Raw genomic sequence first — 19,553 nt, forward strand, 5'->3', positions numbered from 1 at the left:
GTACCATGATATGCTTTTTGCGATCCATTGGCAGAAAATAAATGCCTGTACTATCGCACAACATATGTACCATGGAACGTTCCATGATAAGGCTAAAAATACATATATTCCATCACAACATAATAGACCTGTTATGGCCTGGAGTGGATTTCCAAGGATGCACACAAAGCAGTAATGCTGTCGCTCACACGTTTCCTCCCGCTGATGCATCCCACATTGTAGCAGAGCGACGGGATGACGACCTGGAATAACATCTGTTCGCCAAATGTGCAAAAGAAAAAACTGTCATTTCACCCTGCTGATTGTTTTCGACTGTGTTTCAATCTTCCTGTTCCGTCTCCCATTGTTTTTGTCTAAGGAGCAGTACATGAGAAATGTAATCTTTGGTTATTTTCATAGTTTTCTGTAGTAAATCATCTGTTTTCAAAGACGAGGGTCAACGTGGCAATATTTCCATTCTCTCTTTCACAGCCCTCCCTCTTTTGTTGGCCACGTAGAAAATCTCTCTCTCTCTCTCTCTCTGTGTCTGCAGTTTCCTCTGGTGTGTGTGTTCAGACAGGCTGTGCTTCTCTGAAATTCATGGTCTTTTCTCATAGTCAGAATCACAGCGGGTGGCCCAGGGCGCTGCAGGCTAGCATTGTCCCAATGAAGAAACACTGTATTATGAACTTGTTAGTAATTACTATTGCAATATTGAATAGCATTAGACTATTATATCAAGACTGATGTGAGCAACCCAGTCACCAGAAACAACGTTGGCATTGGAGGTTTCTGTAAACGAGATGCGTTGAACCTGGATGTTTCTGAAACACAAACACGTCTCGTGAATGTGTTTTACATCAGCCTCGTATCGTGCTTGCAGAAACGCACAATGCCACGTGGTTAAAAAAGTTTAGGCAACAAGACTAGTTGGTTAAGGTTCATAAAGAAGAAACATAACGAACAACCGTAACTATACCGCGAATGAATAAAAAATGCCCTGAGCTCTGGTGTGTGTGTTCAGACAGGCTGTGCTTCTCTGAAATTCATGGTCTTTTCTCATAGTCAGAATCACAGCGGGTGGCTCAGGGCGCTGCAGCCTTAGCGGACTTTCTTACATACGGTTGACTTATAAAAACGGCTTCTCACTTCATCACTTGCTCTGATCTAATCCAAAAAACATCAACATTCAACGTATCTGTGGTTTTGCAGAAACAATTTTCTCCTGGCGACTGGGCTGCAGTGAGCCATCACCTTTGAGTTTAATCTTCAATCGGAACAGAACATCTCTTTTATTTGAATTGTTACCGATCAGAGAGTCAGAGTTGATACAGCAACACCTACTGTAACAGCACATGCGATGTTTGATCAAACACGGGTCAACAGTGCGCTCTACAAACGGCGGATGGAGGCAGAAAGCCGTGCACTGTAAGCCTGCAATCCAGAACCATCTGTAACGTCATGATTTCTGCAGACTTTACCATAAGCGTACCCTTCTCGCCCTATCTCAAAGGGGCAGTTGAAATATGAAGACATAAGAGCGAAAAAACCCTTTCCCCCTGACGGATGGTTGTTTTAAGGGTTCTTTAAGAACATATATTAGCCTCTCTCTCAGGCTCCGGCTTTTCAGAGCATCTGCTCTTTTCCTTGCTCAACCTCCTGCCCCCCCCCCCTTCCTGCCATAGCCAAAAATTATCCCACCCAAGGGAGTTTTATGTCAGCAGCGCATAAGAAGTCAGCTTGTCCAAATCAAACTCCTCCAGATGCACTTTCCAAAAGCACTACATTAGCTTAAGATGTTGCACACATTATGCACACATTATAGACAGATGAGAGAAACTAATCATGGGAGAACAGCTCACTAATGGCAGTCTGTCCAAAATGACTAAAAGGTTTAATCCACATTTCTGTTGATTTCCCAAAAAGAGAGGGAAAAAAGAATAGAATAGCAACTCAAAGAGCAATACAGTCCTTAAGCCATTACAGTCCATTAAATTGTTCATCTCTGGATTTTTCATTTTATTTGCTTGTGCATATTTTGATGTACTTTCACTTGGATATTCTGAGCTTTGCTGTGCAATGTGTGCTCGTGTGGTGAGTCACCTAATGATTCCAGCGTGGGCTGCGACGAGAGAAAAGCCACTCAAGTCTATCCAAGTCTACTAGTAAAAGGCCGCTTGTGATTAGGGACTAATTTCAACTTCCAAAGACCTCTTACTGTAGGAACAAGTGTTTCTCCATTGCTGTTATCATGCCTGCGGAAGGTTAAAAAAAAAGAAAAGTTGTTCTTGTATTTCAAAGGCTGAAATGAATGGCTGAGGAAGTCACCAAAGTTGACAAATGAAGAATTGTAGAAAAAACAAAAACAAAAAAAATGAAGGATGAGAAGCAGGAGTTGCTTGTCGCGAGGGCAGCCCGCCCAGAGAATGAGTTATTACCTGGGACAGGTGTCTCCTAGATCTTTTCCCACAGAACACGAACTGACGTGCCGCCGCTTCACGCTCCGCCACCCACAGGGAGAGAGGACAGCAAGGAGGGATAATTACTCACTGAAATGAGTATCATGTTATGGAGAACATGATCTAAACAAAGTGAGGGTTGGGGGGGGGGGGGGTGTAATTTGAAGAGGCAATATGTAATGTATGTCTTGCATTATCGCGTTGCTTATAATTGAAAGTGCACTGAAATCGTATAGGCCAGAGATTGCCTCAAACGTAAGTGATAGAAGTGTTCTCCGCTCACAGGGAGGGAATTAGTTTTTTGTTACATATATTTAACCAGAAATCATTCGAGGATTGTTGGATTATAATGTTCCGCACGACCCCATTTCCTTGTTTATCTCCATCTCCATATTATACATGTTTTTTAATCTGAAACAGCGACATGATAGATCCTGAAATTAGCCTGCTGAGTGAGTCACCAGTCAGCAGTTAATCATGGTAACACCACATCATCACCTATTACTGACACTGACGCTGCGGCACAGATGCACCCTCTCTCTCCCCCCGACCCCCATGGGATGTATCTGGTCCCGATCATCGGGGGCCCTGATCTGCTCATGTGTCCGTCAGCGGTGTGTAGTAGGGACCCTGACGTACCCAAGCCGCGGTAGAATTACTGCTCAGGAAGCTCCAGGGAAGATAAACTGTCGACAGACAGCCACCTTCCCACGCACACAAACTTTCGCCCGGCTGACAAAGAAGGTCCGTTTCATGTGTCAGAGTGATTGTCAAGCGGCGATCTATGGGGGCCAGTGGGTGGCAGGGTTATATTCTGCTGAATTCAGTTGGACAGACTTGAATCTAATGTGTAGCAGTTCCCATCTGCAAAACTAAATGATAAATCCCAAAAGAAATGTTTAGTTTTTTTTGTCATTTACATATATTCTGTACAGAATTGTGTTTTTGTAGGCCAACCCTCGGAAGTTGGCATCACACTGGTTCCCTCGACAAAAATCCAACGGGAGTTTTTCTATTTGACTTTGAATTACTGCCGTAAAGAAAACACTCTGTGGCAAAAAAAACACTTATGGTGCTTACATGTTTTCTTCAGCCAGATAATCTTTTTAAACGCCACTTTTTTAAAGCGTGAATGCAATCGGCAGAAGTAAAGGGCCAATGTAAGCCTATGAACAAACTAACATGAGCGTGAATAAACACAACGAGGCCACGAAGGCGGACTAGTCGGCGATATGTTTAGTTTCATTTAGCCACTTGTAAGCAAACACTTAAAGACATTTAAAAGCGAGAGGCGTATTTACTGATGCATTTTATATCGTAGAACAAAATCTCTTTCAACCGCAGACCTTATCCCAGGAATCTTAGCAAAAACCAATAAAAAAAGATCTATTGACTTTAAGATGAGGGAACCTGGATCTTGCAAAAATGCTGACTCATTTCCAGGTTTTTTAAAACGTTTTTCCCGCAACTCTAGTGCATGTTGCTACTTCTGTTTTGTGCTAGGCTACCGCCTTTTGCCCCAATAAGCAATACAAACAGTTAATGTGCAATGGCGGTGGTCTTCAGTAGAAGGATTCAAGAATCACTTATTACTGAAAAAAATTCTGGAGTGTTTCAAGATGCTAAAAATACTTTAATATGCCAATGGTTTGATAGTCTCAAGAATATTTCTAGCCAATATATGGCTACATTGCAATAATATAGAATTTTATCTTTTGAACAGCCAGCAGAGAGCAATATCCCACGCAGAGCCTCTTTCTTTTAGTTCACATGATAACAATTGTACAGAAGTTTCATTAAAATAGTTCATTTTCCTCAACATCATATTGTCTCTGTGGTGCAGAAGAGCACTTTCCATATTCTTCTCTCCCTTCAACCCGTTCCCAAGTGTCCCCTGAGACGCATCGATAATGAGAAGAGACGGGGGACTCGCCTGTTGCTAATGACTGATGGATGGCCCTTGAAAAAAGAACGTCACGTTTACACGATGAACGAGTCGGTAGAATGATTGAGTGTGACACACAAGGCCCCCTTGCTGCTAAATGCACTGGGAGCAGCATTTATAATAACTCGTCAACAGCCTTCTTTTGCATCATATGATTTCCTCCTCCTGTTTTTCATGTTGCTCTTCTTGAATCATCAGAATGATGAGAAAGAGTGACGGCAAAACCACCTGCTCTAAACACTGGACAATAAATCGCTGAGCAATTGAAGGGGAAGCTAAAATATCTTCCTTTCATTTTGTAACAAAAAGGGATGTATTACTTAAAAGTCAAAGGATTCAAGTGAATCCTATAACTCCAGCTCCTGTCTCCTGGTAGTGCGACGCCGCCACCGCATCCATTTAAGACAACACTCGTCCTGTCTTGTAGAGTGTTTTGGCGACGGGAATGCTTCTCAGTGTTGATGAACAGCACGGGGTGCATTGTGCTTTCCCTTTCAGACCGCGGCTACTGCGACTGTGGGACGTGTGAGTGTGACGAAGGCTGGTTCGGAGAGGCCTGCCAGTTCCAGGAGGAGTGTGACCTACCCGGCAAGAAGAGCAAAGAGCTATGTAAAAACCCACAGGGGGTGGTGTGCTCTAACAGAGGTGCTGCGACCACACACACAAACTCACACACACACACACACACACACACACACACACACACACACACACACACACACACACAGACGCATATACCCATCATATCATAAATGCTATACAGACTAATAATACACCACTATTAAAGACAAGCTCCAGGTTGCCAGGTTGTGTAATCTACTGATGTTAATAACTACAAATCTGATTTACAAAGTTAAAACTCATGATTTGTTTGACAATGTTTTACACATTTTCTAACAAACCACAAAGTCTACAGTTAATTACAAAAAAAAACATGAACCATGAGCATTTTTTTCAGTTAAAAGCAGGCAATAAGTGCATTGTGAAGCCAATGCGGAAGTTTCTTAAAACTTGCATTCTCTCTACTGGCCATCAGGGGGCGACTCCTCTGGTTGTATAGAAGTCTATGAGAAAATGACTCTACTTCTCACTTGATTTATTACCTCAGTAAACATTGTAAACATGAGTTTATGGTATCAATCTCTAGTTTCAAGTCTTCTTCATTACAGCATGATGTTCATTTAGTAAATGATGGTCCATTTAGAGTCAAACAGACCATAAAGCATGGTGTGCTTTAGGGCGGGCTTACTGGGATTGACAGGTCAGCGACTACCAGAGATGTATATAGTGGCTCTACGGCACTCCTCCAAATTCCAAATATGGTCATTTCTGTTCGTTGATTGCAAAAAAACAAACATAGCGGCGAACGTATTCCAAATCGTCGAACTCGAGGCTTCAAAACGGTCAGTCCACAAACCAATGGGTGACATCACGATGACTACACCAACTTCTTTCTTACAGTCTATGGTTAAAAGAGACACTTGTTATCTCTGTGCTCTCACACACATCCAACAATTCCCTTTCACTAACACAGATGCACTGATACGTTCATGCACTGGAAAGACTGACATCTTGAGTCAACGATACTGTCTTCAATTTGGCCAGCTAACAAGCCAGAGGTTATTTGATGCACACAGTTGTAGTTGGTGCGTCTATGTTTGTGGACACATGAGCCACAGTGCCTCCCAAATAAATTAAGGCTGAATGCGTACAGCATCTGTGTAGATGAAACGTAAATCGGCACAAACACAAACACAGCTTCGCTGCCTTCAGACACGAGTCCAGATCCGTTGACACACGCACAGACGGAGCCTCCGGTTTGCACATCTGCAAACCAACTGGGCTTCTTTAAGTGCACCGCACTAGAACGTACACAACCAACCACATACTGTAAACTTACACACACACACACACACACAGACTCTTGACTTTTTTTCTAACACATGAGCTTTTAACTGTGTCTCGTATCTTTTATAGGCACCTGCCACTGTGGCAGCTGCATGTGTGACAATAAGGACGACAGGGGTCTGGTGACGGGAAGCTTCTGCGAGTGTGACGACAGCGAGTGTCTGGACGAGGACAACGGGGAGGTGTGCGGAGGTATGGCCGCGGCCCCTGTCTCACACCCTCACTCCACCAACCTTGACTTCCCTAGCAAGTCTCAAATAGTAGCAGTAAAAGCAAAAAGTTATTTTTCTTTGTGAACATATGATAAATAAATAATGTAGAAATCTGACTGTCAATCTATAACATCTATCTATCGCATGTGCATTCTGATCTACTTCCAGGCCACGGCCAGTGTTACTGTGGAAACTGTTACTGCGCTGCTGGTTGGCATGGAGACAAATGTGAATTCCAGTGTGACATCAGCCCATGGGATAGCAAGCGGAGATGCACATCTCCAGATGGCAAAATCTGCAGCAACAGAGGTCTGTTTCCCCGCTCCAAAGCCAGCAGTCAAATTATTTCATGATTTTTTTACTTAATTTGTTCTTAATTCTTTTTCCAACAGCCATCATTCTGATGCAGATTATCATCGATTCACAAAGCAATAATGTGCTGGAATAATAAGTATGGCAAGGATGCTATGCGATTTCTTAATTGTCACTGCAGCTTCTAAACCCATTAGAATCCACCTCATGACAGCGACAATTGAATTGTGTTGCTAGGAAAGAGGAAACAAACATTGTAAATGGGATCAAGTTCATTTCCTGTCTATTATCTAGGGTCATAAAGACAACTCAAAGACACATGCTGCATCCGAAATAGCATCCGATACACGACACACATATGTGTACTGTCGTTCAACATACGTCTGTGTAAATAAACAGTAGGGTGGATCTTTTTGGACGCAGTGAACTGTATTGTATATACGTCACTTCCATGGTATGCCTACCTCATGTGTGGATGATTTTTTATAATCATAAAGTCTGAACTAATTAAAAGATATATATATATATATATATTACGCCTCAAAGTGGAATCTTATACGGAAACTTACAATCAAGCGTTTTTGACATGACAGAGCTGTCCGCCATCATCTATTATGAATTTGGCTACCGCATTGCATTGTGGGATATTTATGTCAGCACTGTGTCCAGTCTTTGCATAATGGAATATATCACCGGATGTAGTATGCAGCTTACGTACTAATGGTTTCATACTAAGGTTTTGGACGTACTAAACTATGTCACAGACTGTTTTAGCGTACTAAATAGCATGTTAGTATGTTACAGGAATGCACTACCGCTTTTAGTTTTGTTCGTTTTTCTCGTGTTGTAAATAGGTTGCAACTGCACTTGGTTGTGCATCCCTGTGTTGCATAATGATGAGAAATGATTTGTGAATCCTTAAAACTTTTGAATGCAACCACTATCCCCGAAGTAGTGACACACTGGGGAAGAAATGAGCGGAATTGGAAACTCAACATAGATTTAAATATGTCACAGTTTCCGGCATGTGTGACATGAGAACCCCAGTTCAGCTCGTCTTCTGCTCTCTGACTATCACAGATGAAAAAGATTCACTTTTGACATCCAACTTTTGAACTGAGTAGGAAAAAAAGAGATGGAAAGAAAAAAGAAACTCACTGGAGAAATACAGAGAAGAAGAGAACTCAGAGAATAGACCGGTAGAAGAAATCCGCATGTTAATTCCGCTGAAAGTCATCAGAGCTTGTGGACAGACAGTCGGAGAAACAGCTTCACTAACCCTCGCTCAAGTGATCCTGCGGGATTTCAGTAAAGCGCTCTAAAATTAATTGCAGTGGACTGGCTGAGGACTGGCTAAGTGGTAGGGGCCAAATGGTAGGCTGCATGGACAGAGCCCCATGATTTATGGTTAAGAGCACAGCCGACACAGCATGAACAACCATCGACTGTGTTCATGGTGTAGAGGCCCATTGCACTCCTGTTTAGGAGAGAAAAGGGCAGTCGAAGGCCGGACAACCCCAAGAGTCACCGGAGAAAAGAACAAAGGAAATACGACTGCAATTAAAAAGAGTCCATCTCAGTTCAAATCAACCTAGACACACTCTTTCTTATTGCTGTATTAGCTTGACAGCGTTATGCAATATATTCAAAAGTACTTGTTATGAGTCAATTTATTAATTAATTCCTTTTTGAAACATTGTTAGAAGGTGGGACAAGATGCATGTTTTATTGCTTTGATTTATTTTCCTTTATCTTTCTGTTGAGCAAAAAGCTGTCAATGAAATTAAACAAACATGTACAGGAAATCACTTGACTGACAGTGACAACAAAATGCATCATTTTATGAGAATAAATAACAAGTGTCTGGGTCAGCCTGCTTGGCCTGCTGCCACCACGACCCGACCCCGGATAAGCGGAGGAAAATGGATGGATGGAAATAACAAGTGTTCTGGAGCTACTGGTTAGAACCTGAGCCCGGCTAACGTTATTTAAAATTTGGGTGAAAGAAAAATGATTGGGAAAGATTCTTTTCTCATTTAGTTACTCCTCTTCGAGGCAAAACCAAAATATGACGATACTGTGTGGCTCTAGTTTTATGTTAAATTGTACCTGGCATAACTGATACAAAATACTACACAACTGTACTGTAAACTGTCCAAAACACCACTTACCGACATGCACCGCCATCAAATATTAAAGCACAGTGTGGCCTAAAAGTATTATAAATCCTGTATTTTACCCCCTCAAGTATTGTAAAAATATGCTAACATATTCCAACATCTTTTTCATCCTGCCCCAATTGAGTGCAACACAATTCTCGGAAGTCAGACAATTTGGTGCTGATTATAATGGGAACCATTCTCAATCCCCTATATATGGCACGTCAGAATTAATCCTCCTTTTAAAGCGCGTGAAGATAATTCCCGGTGATTATGGGAGATGGATCAAGGAAGATGATTACACGAGAGGGTTGATTTGATTTCATCACCCTGTATAGATGTGACGAGTTTTTGTGCGAGGGTTGGAAATATCTCCTGCTCCACTTACGCTCGGAAATGAATGAGTGAATGATTTGAGTGACGGGCATGCAATAGACTGATTCTGTTTCATTCCAGCAAACTGACCACCCCCTCCGTCTGTTGGGTTCACCTAGCCTCCGCAGTTGAGCTAATAATACACTGTCAAAAACGATAGCAGCCACATAATGCTGGAGGCTAAATACGTGCATATGTGTTTTTTTTTATCACAACAATTTGAATGGGAGATAATATTGCTGCACGTGGCACACAGATAGGGTTGATTCCCCTTTTGTGTTGAAAGGGGAGGTTGCTTTTTAGCTGGAAAACAGGGATTAAGTCAGAAATTGCCAAACGTCCTCTAATGGAGTCCTGATTTTATAGAGCATTTTTCCGACTAGCACAGGTGCTGTAATCTGCTTCCGGGGAAGCCAGACTGTCACATTTGTGGCAGACATGAAAATGCATGGCTGTATAAATCCAGGGCCCCTGGGTGAGGGTGGTGAGGGGAGGACGGCATCAGGGCCAAGGGCCAGACACGCGGCAGCCACAACCCGCAGGCCTGCCAGCTGGCCTGGCTCCCCCTGGGGGTTCCCCGTGCTCTGTCACCGCTGATAAGAGAAAATGGGATTTCCACTGGCTGCTGCTTGGGCTGATGCCCTGGCTAAGATGTAAAAACAAATGAGAAAGAGACAGGCGGACGGATAAGTAGATAAAGGAAGAAAAAGTGAGGCTGATGTTGGCAGCGGCCTAAAGTAGAAAACGAAATCCTTCCCGCCGCTTCAGTGCAAGACGCTTGCCCTCCTTTTAGGTTTTTTCCAGTTCACATTATTGATTTATTTGGACTGTACTACTCTACAAATAAACGTACGATGGAGAATTAATGCATTGTGAATTAATAGTGTACGTGCGGTTGTGTTTGCTTTGTGTGTGTCAGGGACCTGTGTGTGTGGAGAGTGTAACTGTCATGATGTAGATCCTTCCGGCGAATGGGGGGATATCCACGGAGACACCTGCGAGTGCGATGAGAGGAACTGCCACGCAACCTACGACCGCTACTCCGATGACTTCTGCTCAGGTGAGCATGCTGTGTTTGGATTCACGTACCTGTTTGCCAAACATTTACATATGAATCAAAGAAGTACATGGTTCAAAAGTTTAGGTTCGCTTAGCTTAGCATAATGACTAAAAACGGGGGAAGGCAGCTAGCCTGGCTCTTACAGGAGGTAACAAAATCTGTTGATCAAACCAAAGTACAAACAACAGTTCTCTGGTGTACAGGCATGAATGTGACCAGCAACTTTATGGCAACTGCTACCAGACAAAAAATAGTCCATCATATAATCCACCATTTTTACTTGACACCTTGGGGGTTGTACAAATAAAACAAATGATAGTCATGCTCATGACCAAGAGCCATATATTAGTGATTGAAGGATTGCCTCCACACGGCTTTCAACATGGAGATGGCTTAGCCAGCGGCTAGCCGCTAATGGAGCTAACAGCGCTAACAGTGCAAGCAACGACAACACAGACAGTGTTTACCTGAAGGGGTGGGTACATCAGCTGTAACCTCCGTGTGAGAGCAGTGCAGAGCGGCAGTCATTATCTAGCCAGTGGGGCACACACACAGTGGATGCGCTGACATGCACTCACGGCCGGGCCGGCTATGTAAATATAGCACAGAGAAGCTCGGATAAAGAGGGAGGGGGACTCCATTCTCTGCTCAGGACGCCATTACTCCACAATATCTTTACACAGCAAATAGTTGTCCGCTGCTATTTTAATGCTCTGAATTCCAAATTCAGCACCTTTATAGTCTTTCTTAATTAATAAGATAACTGGCTTATGCAATGAACAACCATAATATTTGATATTGGTTATGTGAGTGAATAGCTGCAGTTCCTTGCATACCAACGACAGCTTTCGATCTAGTTCTACTCTGGTGCAAGTTTGAAGTCGTATAAGTGAACTTTCTATATAACGTATAAACTTATAGACTAGAGAGAGGTGGGGGATAACCTTTTCTTGTTTCTCTAAAGGATTAAGGATTAAACAAAATATGACAGATACTACCACTGTGTCTCACAATTGATGTACCGGAACATGTATCTTAGCATCCATGTTCATTAGAAATCCCATTTTTCTGTTCTTTAGTGCAGACCTTCATGTCCAGTTAATTGTTTGAGAGAATGTGGACACAATTCACATATTAATGTCTTGGATCTCATCTTTCTCCATCAGTTTCTCTTTCTCTATCACCCAGACCAGACCAGGTTTAATCAATGGTCATCCAGCAGCTTAGAGGAGGCCAGACAGTCAAAGCTTATATAGCCGACGCTCTGAGGACAGCCAATCTTCTCACCTCCAGCGTGTCCTGCCCCTTGTTTATTTTGCTATCTCCCTTGCTCCCCTCTCTAACACACTAGCTCCCCTTTTTCCCTCTTCTCTCCTCCGTAACCCATCGAACTCTCCACCCTGCTTCACTCAATGCTGCTTTCCCCCCTCAGTATACCCTCAAAAGAAATTCCCTTGCACAAAGCCGCTCGCTTTGTTTCACCTGTCTGCCTCCTCCACTTCTTCTCCTTGGCAGGTCATGGCCAGTGTAATTGCGGAAGGTGTGACTGCAAGGAGGGATGGGCCGGGAAGAAGTGCGAGCATCCTCTCTCCTGCTCCCAGTCTCCGGAGAGCAGTCTGAAGAAGTGTCGCGGAACGTCCAATTTGCCCTGCTTCGGACGAGGTACCTGGTCTTCCCCTCCCGCTCCTGTTGCCATGGTTACTGCAGCAGGCTTGCACTCTGTCGTCACCTCTTGGTGTAGAACAGGCCGTTTCCAGTGTTTCACATCTCTCAAACTATCCGTAAGAGGGAACAGAATTAAAACAACCTGCGTTTATTGTGGTGATGCAGGTTTGTATTACTGCTTGTATGTGTGTGTTAGTGCCACACATATGCACATATATGCTTGAGATTAAGGTGCACCGTATGCCTGTGAGCCGTCGCTGGAACAGCTCTTTCGATAGAACAAGCAGTGGGTCGATGTGTCTAGATTTATCACACCGCAGTGCATGCTTTATTAGTGGCCCTTCTGGACAGAGGAAGCTTGTTTTCTTGGAGCCTCTGAATGCTGGTCCTAATACAAATATTAGTCTCAGACACTCAGAAGGCAGCACTGGAAACCCCATGGTAAGAAAAAGTTCCATGTTCCCTTGTTCTCCCAGTCCTGCACCCTTGAGCCTGTTGATTGATGATAGTAAGGTGGAAGTGGGAGGGGGGGGGGGGTCCGTAATGTCTATTTCAGGGCTAGAAAACCTATATGCTAGACTGTTTGTTTATTACTGATGGGATTGGTAGAATATTCAAATATTGCTGTATCCTGATTGGTGCACAGAATTACGTCTTCTACAAGCTTCTGCTGCCCATTTAAAGCAGACTTGAATATGCGTGTTTATATAGGACACCATCGCTCATAGTCATACGATTGAGTTGAGTTTTTTAAGGGCCTTTAAATATTCCATGAATATGAGCCTGCACGGTGTGTTATACCCTTAAAATAACCAGGGACTTCTCCACAAATTGCTGTTTCATGGATGGATTGAGAAACACTTGTAAAATTATAGAAACACATATATTTTTTAATCATTACTGCTCATGAATTCTTATGCAAAAGTAAAACACCCACACTCTTAATGTAATTAGTGGAGTGAGAAAAAAAGTAGATGAAGGTAAAAACATGCAGTCAGTCCATTAACCGCTCAGCTGCTACATTAATTGATGTACAAACCAGCCAAAGAGGGGAGAACAAATTACTTCGCTTTTGCATAGCCGCACTGCTTAATCTTTACAGGTGGTGGATATAAACGCCCCACGCCACGTCTACAATATACTGCATTAAACTAGAATCACACTCTGAACCAAGTGAGCCAAAAGGTACGGCATTTATACTATAGTCAGCTTACAGTCGTACAGTTGTAAGTAAAGACACATGACAGTCTAGCAAACGGTGTTCATCCGAAATACCAAACATTTCAATAAAACAAATTAAACTGTCAATCATCTATTGTACAGCTTACTTGAAATTAAATCAGTTGCAAGGTTATTCATCCATAGAATTTCCAGACAACAGAAAGCAAAGCTGAAATGATGGTATAGCCTTGCCAGAGAGCTCCTGTGCCTGCGTCCAGAGGTAACAATGCACAATGGTCACGTTACCGCTGTTCTCGGACTGACTGACAACCTGCATTGTTCCAAATAAGATAAGATAAATTGTCTAGCGGCCATGCAGTGCACACTTAGCAGTCTTCTGAGGCATCCCTTGTATCTGTATTTTACACTGATGCAGCAACCATAATCAATCAGTTTTACAGTGCTGTATGGGGCATTGTTCAGTGCACCACTTCTCTTTTATTTTTGCTCCAAACATTGTTTGTAATTTTCTGGGGAATACCCGTCAGTGTTCCTGTACTGAGAATGAGATGACAAAGAGAAAAGGTAGAGTTGAGTAAAGCCTGCTGTATTCTATTGGTCTCACGTTTATAATGTAGTCGGTGGCGGGTTTTACTATAAGGGGCACAACCTGCTTGGTCTCAGGGATGTGCGGATTTATCAGGGGTTAATCTGAAGCGTTGACTTCCTGTATCATCTGACTCTGGGGGACGTCAGTGGGGAAAGCAAGCTTTTTTTCAGCTGCTGCTGTGTTCCAAATGAAAAGGACTGGAGCTTACTGTAGGTTATTTTAGTGGCCATGGAAGTTCCTAACACCCATGGATGGGAAAGCTGCTGATTAGATCAGGGACCTGCAACCATAGACTGTAAGAAGTGGACGTAGTCACGAGGCATCACACATAGGTTTGTGGACTACTGTTTTGAAGCCTCAAGTTCCACATTTTAGCCATCGCCATCATGTTTTTTTTACAACCAGAAGTGACACAAGAGGGTTGAACTGAGTACAACGAACGCTAAAACAAGACATTTTTAGGTAACCATAATGTTAGAATTAACTTTCATGAAGTTAAAACACACTGTGAAAGGTTTAACTTTAAACGAAAAACACAAACAACTCCCAGACTGGACGAGGACGTGGTAGCAACCTGTAAATATCAATTTAGCCACGCCCTAAATCATATCCTGCTATGGTCTATTTGGACCATCATTTACTAAATGAACATCATGTTGTATTGAAGAAGACTTGAAACTAGAGATTGAGACCATAAACTCATGTTTACAATGTTTACTGAGGTAATAAATCAAGAGAGAAGTAGAGTCATTTTCTCATAGACTTCTATACAATCTGACTTCTTTTTGCAACCAGAGGAGTCGCCCCCTGCTGGCGATTAGAGAGAATGCAGGTTTAAGGCGCTTTGGCTTTGGCTTCACTTTTCAAACACCCTGGTTGCCATCTGCCTGAAAGATAGGCATGGTTGCTACCATGAAGACAACTACATTAACATTATCCAAGATCCAACAGTTGAACAATGACAGCAATACAGCAAACAGAGCTCACATAATGTAACTACGATATTGGCAAAGCACACTCTACAAATAGAACCAATTTGCCGCCTTTGAATACATCAACTATTCATTACATATTGTGTCCGTTCTATAAAATACTTTTTGACGTACTCAAACCAATTCCACAACAACATGGTTGAGCAGGCATGGTGGCCCCCCCTCACATAATGAAACAGCAAAGATTAACTTGTGCTGAGGGAGTTAATTAGCTTTAATTCCTCCAGCAGTACCTTTAAATTATCTCCTATTGCTGCAACAAAATGGAACTTTAAATTGCCCTGTGCAATAGAAAAACTAATGGGATCCATAAATTCTTCCTTTTAAAAATTGCATTTTGTTTCAGGCATCCCAATCTATGCAGTGACAGTTTAAAGTCTAGTTCAAAGAATTTCTAACATCTGCTGAGGCCTACAATTTCCATCTATCACATGTTGAAAGCATTGTCTGTGTGCCATAAATTCTCCTGTTCCTCCTCTCTTATTAGTAATAAAATGTCTGAATGTACTATTTACCGTCTCTGTTCAGATAGACAGAGGAGGGAAAGTATCGGGCCTGTGATTAGAAGGAAGGTTGACTGTGTGTGCATGCATACCTTAGTGTTTGGGGTGGCGTGCGTGCGCATGTGCTTCCTTTTTCATAAGATGCCCATTTGGTTTAGTGTTTGGAAGTTCACAATGGCTGGAAACAAACCGGTGTAACAGAGTTCATTGCAAGGCTTCCATGGAGGGCAAGGGAAAGAAAAGGGAAAGAGAGTGAAACACAATGAATGAGACCGGAAGAGTAAGAAAGAGAGAACGAGAGAGAGAGAAACTGAAGGAGACAGATGTAGAAAATCACTTAGGCATGGATGAATGCGGCTGGTCTGAGGTGGCAGCTTGAGCGGAAAAGCCTTGAAATTCGAAACAGCAGCTTCGAGGCTTTTCTTCCTTGTGGATAGCACATTCTTTACACCGCGGTATTTCCTCAAGGAAACACCTGCTTTCAACATCTTTCTGCTGATTCTTGGGATTCCTTTCTCTGGTCTCTGAGGTGTGGTCCATAGGAAGACATTGAATATGTGTACACGTTTGTTTGTATTCAATCCAATCCCATTCAAATGTATCAATAAAGAACATGAGCTGTACGTTATAACCATAACAAAAAATACAATTAACACACAAAAAGAGCAAAAGGACAATCAAATAATAAAAGCAATAAGAGAACTCTCAGACTGAATAAAAAGCCTTGGAATAAAGATGTGTTTCAATACAGTGTTTAAAATCAGGCCTAGCAAGCAGGGGTTTCTTGCTCCAGAGTTTGGGGGCTTCACAGGCAGCTTCCTCCGGATCTGAAAAGTGAAGCCAATTCTTGTAAAATGTGCATTCTTGGAAAAAGTCTTATTGTATAGAAGTCTATGAGAAAATGACTCTACTTCTCTCTTGATTTATTCCCTCAGTAAACATTGTAAACATGAGTTTATGGTCTCAATCTCTAGTTTCAAGTCTTCTACAGCATGATGTTCATTTAGTAAATGATGGTCCATTTAGAGTCAAACAGACCATTTCATAGACCAGGCTACCTTTTTATTGACAGGTCACTACCGCTACCAGGGCCATATACAGCGTCTCTATGTCGCTCCTCCACTGTCCAAATATGGTCACTTCCTCTCACTGTTTGCAAAAGGCGATAGCCAAAATGCCGAACTCGAGGTTTCAAAAACGGCAATCCACAAAGGGTTACGTCCCGGTCACGTTGTCTACTTCATATATACAGTCTGTGAGGCTACAACTGCATAGAGCGATCCACCCTGTGCTTCACCCCTGATAACCTGACAACCAGAAGTAACTGGCACAGACACACCTTTTGCGTTACTGTACGCATTTAAGGGGTCGTCCAGCAATTTCTTATTGTGCTACAGTGAATTTTAGATTTGAAAACATGGTCAAAATCGAAACAGCAAAGGCTGAGATATCTTTTCAGTTCTTCACGCGGGTTAGAGGTGCAGCGACATGGCACTTAGTGTCTTTAGCTTGTATAATGTGATGTATGTCATGGTGAAACTGTAAAAATATAGCCTTGGGCAATCATTTCAACCGGAATATGATTTGATTGGATGGGAATTATGATTGTAACCTTTTACAAGAAGAGAAAGGGCTTTGATGCATGGCAATTTATAAATGTTTGGTGTAACACATATTTGGCGTACACAGAAATTAACTAATGGTGGCCTTCTCCCTGGAAAGTCAGACCCTCTTTGTCTGTAGCAATTGATGATGTGAGTATTGCTCACCTGTGCATCCTAATGGTTCGATCACTGCAGCCTACTTAAAGTGTCCACTGTATGCGTTTTAAACAACTGTTATACACTTCTAATACATCCTGATATTGACAATACACCTGTTAGATAGGTGCTTGCCTTTGGTTGCTAATGGGATGCTTTTATTCTCACCACACGATCATTCAAAGCATCATTTGGATGAATTATACTGTACTTGGAGTGATGCTGGACTCATTGCAGCTGAACAGAACTAGAAAGTAAATCAACTCAATAGAGAGGACAGGCTTTGGCTGCAGAGTGGATTCAAATTGCTAATCTACGGTGTTGAAAATCTTGTGAAGTCGTTATTTCCAAAATCCACGTTTAATCTTAGTCCCTTTAAGTTTTCTAGATACATCTAGATTCTACACTGTAGCCTAAATATATATTGTTTTGTTCAGACTTTGTTTTTGTCCAAAAAATGGCAGGAGCGCAAACACAATTGCATTTTTGCGCTTTTGCCAGTGTGTTAGTTTCACAGCTCTAGAGTGAGAGGAGTGTCACAGCTGTGGTTCTGTTTATGCAGATCAGTCAGTGCAGCCCAACGTTGGTACTGGCACAAAAAATGGGCATGTATTTCCACTGGGTTAAGACCACTTTATTGAAAATGGGAAAAAAGTAACACTCAGATAATCTAATTTAGAGAGTCAAACACACACATTAAAAACTGTGTTGCACCTGATTGTAATTCCATAGTAGCACAAACTACAAGTTTCTCTGCAGAGACTTCAGGTTTATACCAGGCGGCAACCTCCGGTTCTACCGAGTAACGTCAATGCAGAAGTGTCTTAAAACTTGCATTCTCTCTACTGGCCAGCAGGGGGCGACTCCTCTGGTTGCAAAAAGAAGTCAGATTGTATAGAAGTCTATGAGAAAATGACTCTACTTCTCTCTTGATTTATTACCTCAGTAAACATTGTAAACATGAGTTTATGGTCTCAATCTCTAGTTTCAAGTCTTCTTAAATACAGCATGATGTTCATTTAGTAAATGATGGTCCATTTAGAGTCAAACAGACCATAAAGCAGGGTATGCTTTAGGGCTTCATTGGGACAAGAGCAGTTTTATCTTGGGAGAAGCTCGCTTGGACTCTCCTCCAATCCCACTGAGAATCTGTCGGCTGCGTTTGAAAGGAATGAGGGGAGCTGACATGACTGACCATTATCCAAGCCTACCCTCACCACCTGATTGAGTCATCTATCTAACCATGCATTAATCCTGCCCTAGCCCCCTTTTCCAGTGTGTGTTGCACTGCAACATGACTGAGTTTGCACTGCTGCTCTCTAAACTGGCAAAAAAGAGTCTGCTAAACCCTCACCTGCACACAACGATGCCCTCTTTTTAAGTTAAAATAGAGCCGAAGTGTATTTGGTTTGTGACTTTTTCATCATGGTTGATGCTCACCTGAAGACAGGATGATGAATTAAGCGCCAACACCCAGCAACACGCCCGCACGCCGGAGTAGAGGGTTTGACGAGCGCAGGGATAATCGATAAGGCAGGGCTGTTGCGACATCACCGGTTGCCAGGGTAACAAAGTCCCCGGAGCAGATGGCGGTAAGCTATATGTGAAGCAGGAAGAGGGGTTGCTGGTCATAAAAAGTGACAGTGATGTGACACGGACAACACATTGGATGACGCTGCCAGTCGAGCGGCTGTCTCGCAGAACTCATGTTCGCCTCTATTTATTGCCCCTAATTCAACTCAGTGAGTCATCAGAAGATAAAAGGCAGGCACATGCACATTATGGATATGTTTCAGGTGTTGTTTAGTGGCACTAAACACAAAATGCACCCAGCAGTGCAGAAACGACGTACCCAGCTCAGTAACAACAGGACAAAAAGAGAAACAGAGGCACTCAGTACGCTGTGTTTTAACCATACGTCTTCGCCGAACTGGGAAATTGCCTTTGTGCACTTATTTTTCATGGTGGGGCAGCTTACCTGTTTGTAGCACTTCAGGGTGTCTTTTGTCTCCAGAATTTGTGGGTGGGAACATAATAAGATGTCCAACTATGTGTGTGTGTGTGTTTGTGTTACTCGTTTGTCAGTAGAGCACAGACAACCGACGCACATTTTATGGTAATGTCTTCAATTATGCAGTATTATCCTTAAGATGGTAATAAAACATGCACTCAGCATTCTGAGGTTAAAGTGTATTACATTTCACCTCTCAGTAACGTTGGCAATGTGTTTTTGTAGTTACATTAAATAAACAAATTGAGTTTGCACGGTAACACTAAATGGTAAGGGTGGATTTAAAAACAGCATGAGTCAGTTCATGTAGTACTTCACAAACTTCTTCATTGGTATTCGTAGCTAAACTTTGTTGTTATCCCATTAAAGTATTGTTATACGGGAGGGAGGAAGGGGAGATGCATGTGTCCAACACACAGCGATCTTTCATCCTGTTGTTCCA

General features: G+C 42.5%; 1 protein-coding gene across 1 annotated transcript in view; it reads left to right on the plus strand.

Moving 5' to 3' along the window:
* Window positions 1-19,553, plus strand: part of itgbl1 (integrin, beta-like 1) — a 47,691-nt gene that overhangs the window by 9,201 nt on the left and 18,937 nt on the right. The window contains exons 3-7 of the mRNA XM_079170010.1: window positions 4,882-5,028; window positions 6,361-6,483; window positions 6,672-6,812; window positions 10,269-10,409; window positions 11,925-12,071. Coding sequence (XP_079026136.1) covers window positions 4,882-5,028; window positions 6,361-6,483; window positions 6,672-6,812; window positions 10,269-10,409; window positions 11,925-12,071 — 699 coding nt within the window. The remainder of the gene's footprint in view (window positions 1-4,881; window positions 5,029-6,360; window positions 6,484-6,671; window positions 6,813-10,268; window positions 10,410-11,924; window positions 12,072-19,553) is intronic.

Source organism: Pholis gunnellus (assembly GCF_910591455.1).
Source record: "Pholis gunnellus genome assembly, chromosome: 12".
NCBI classification, from domain to species: domain Eukaryota; kingdom Metazoa; phylum Chordata; class Actinopteri; order Perciformes; family Pholidae; genus Pholis; species Pholis gunnellus.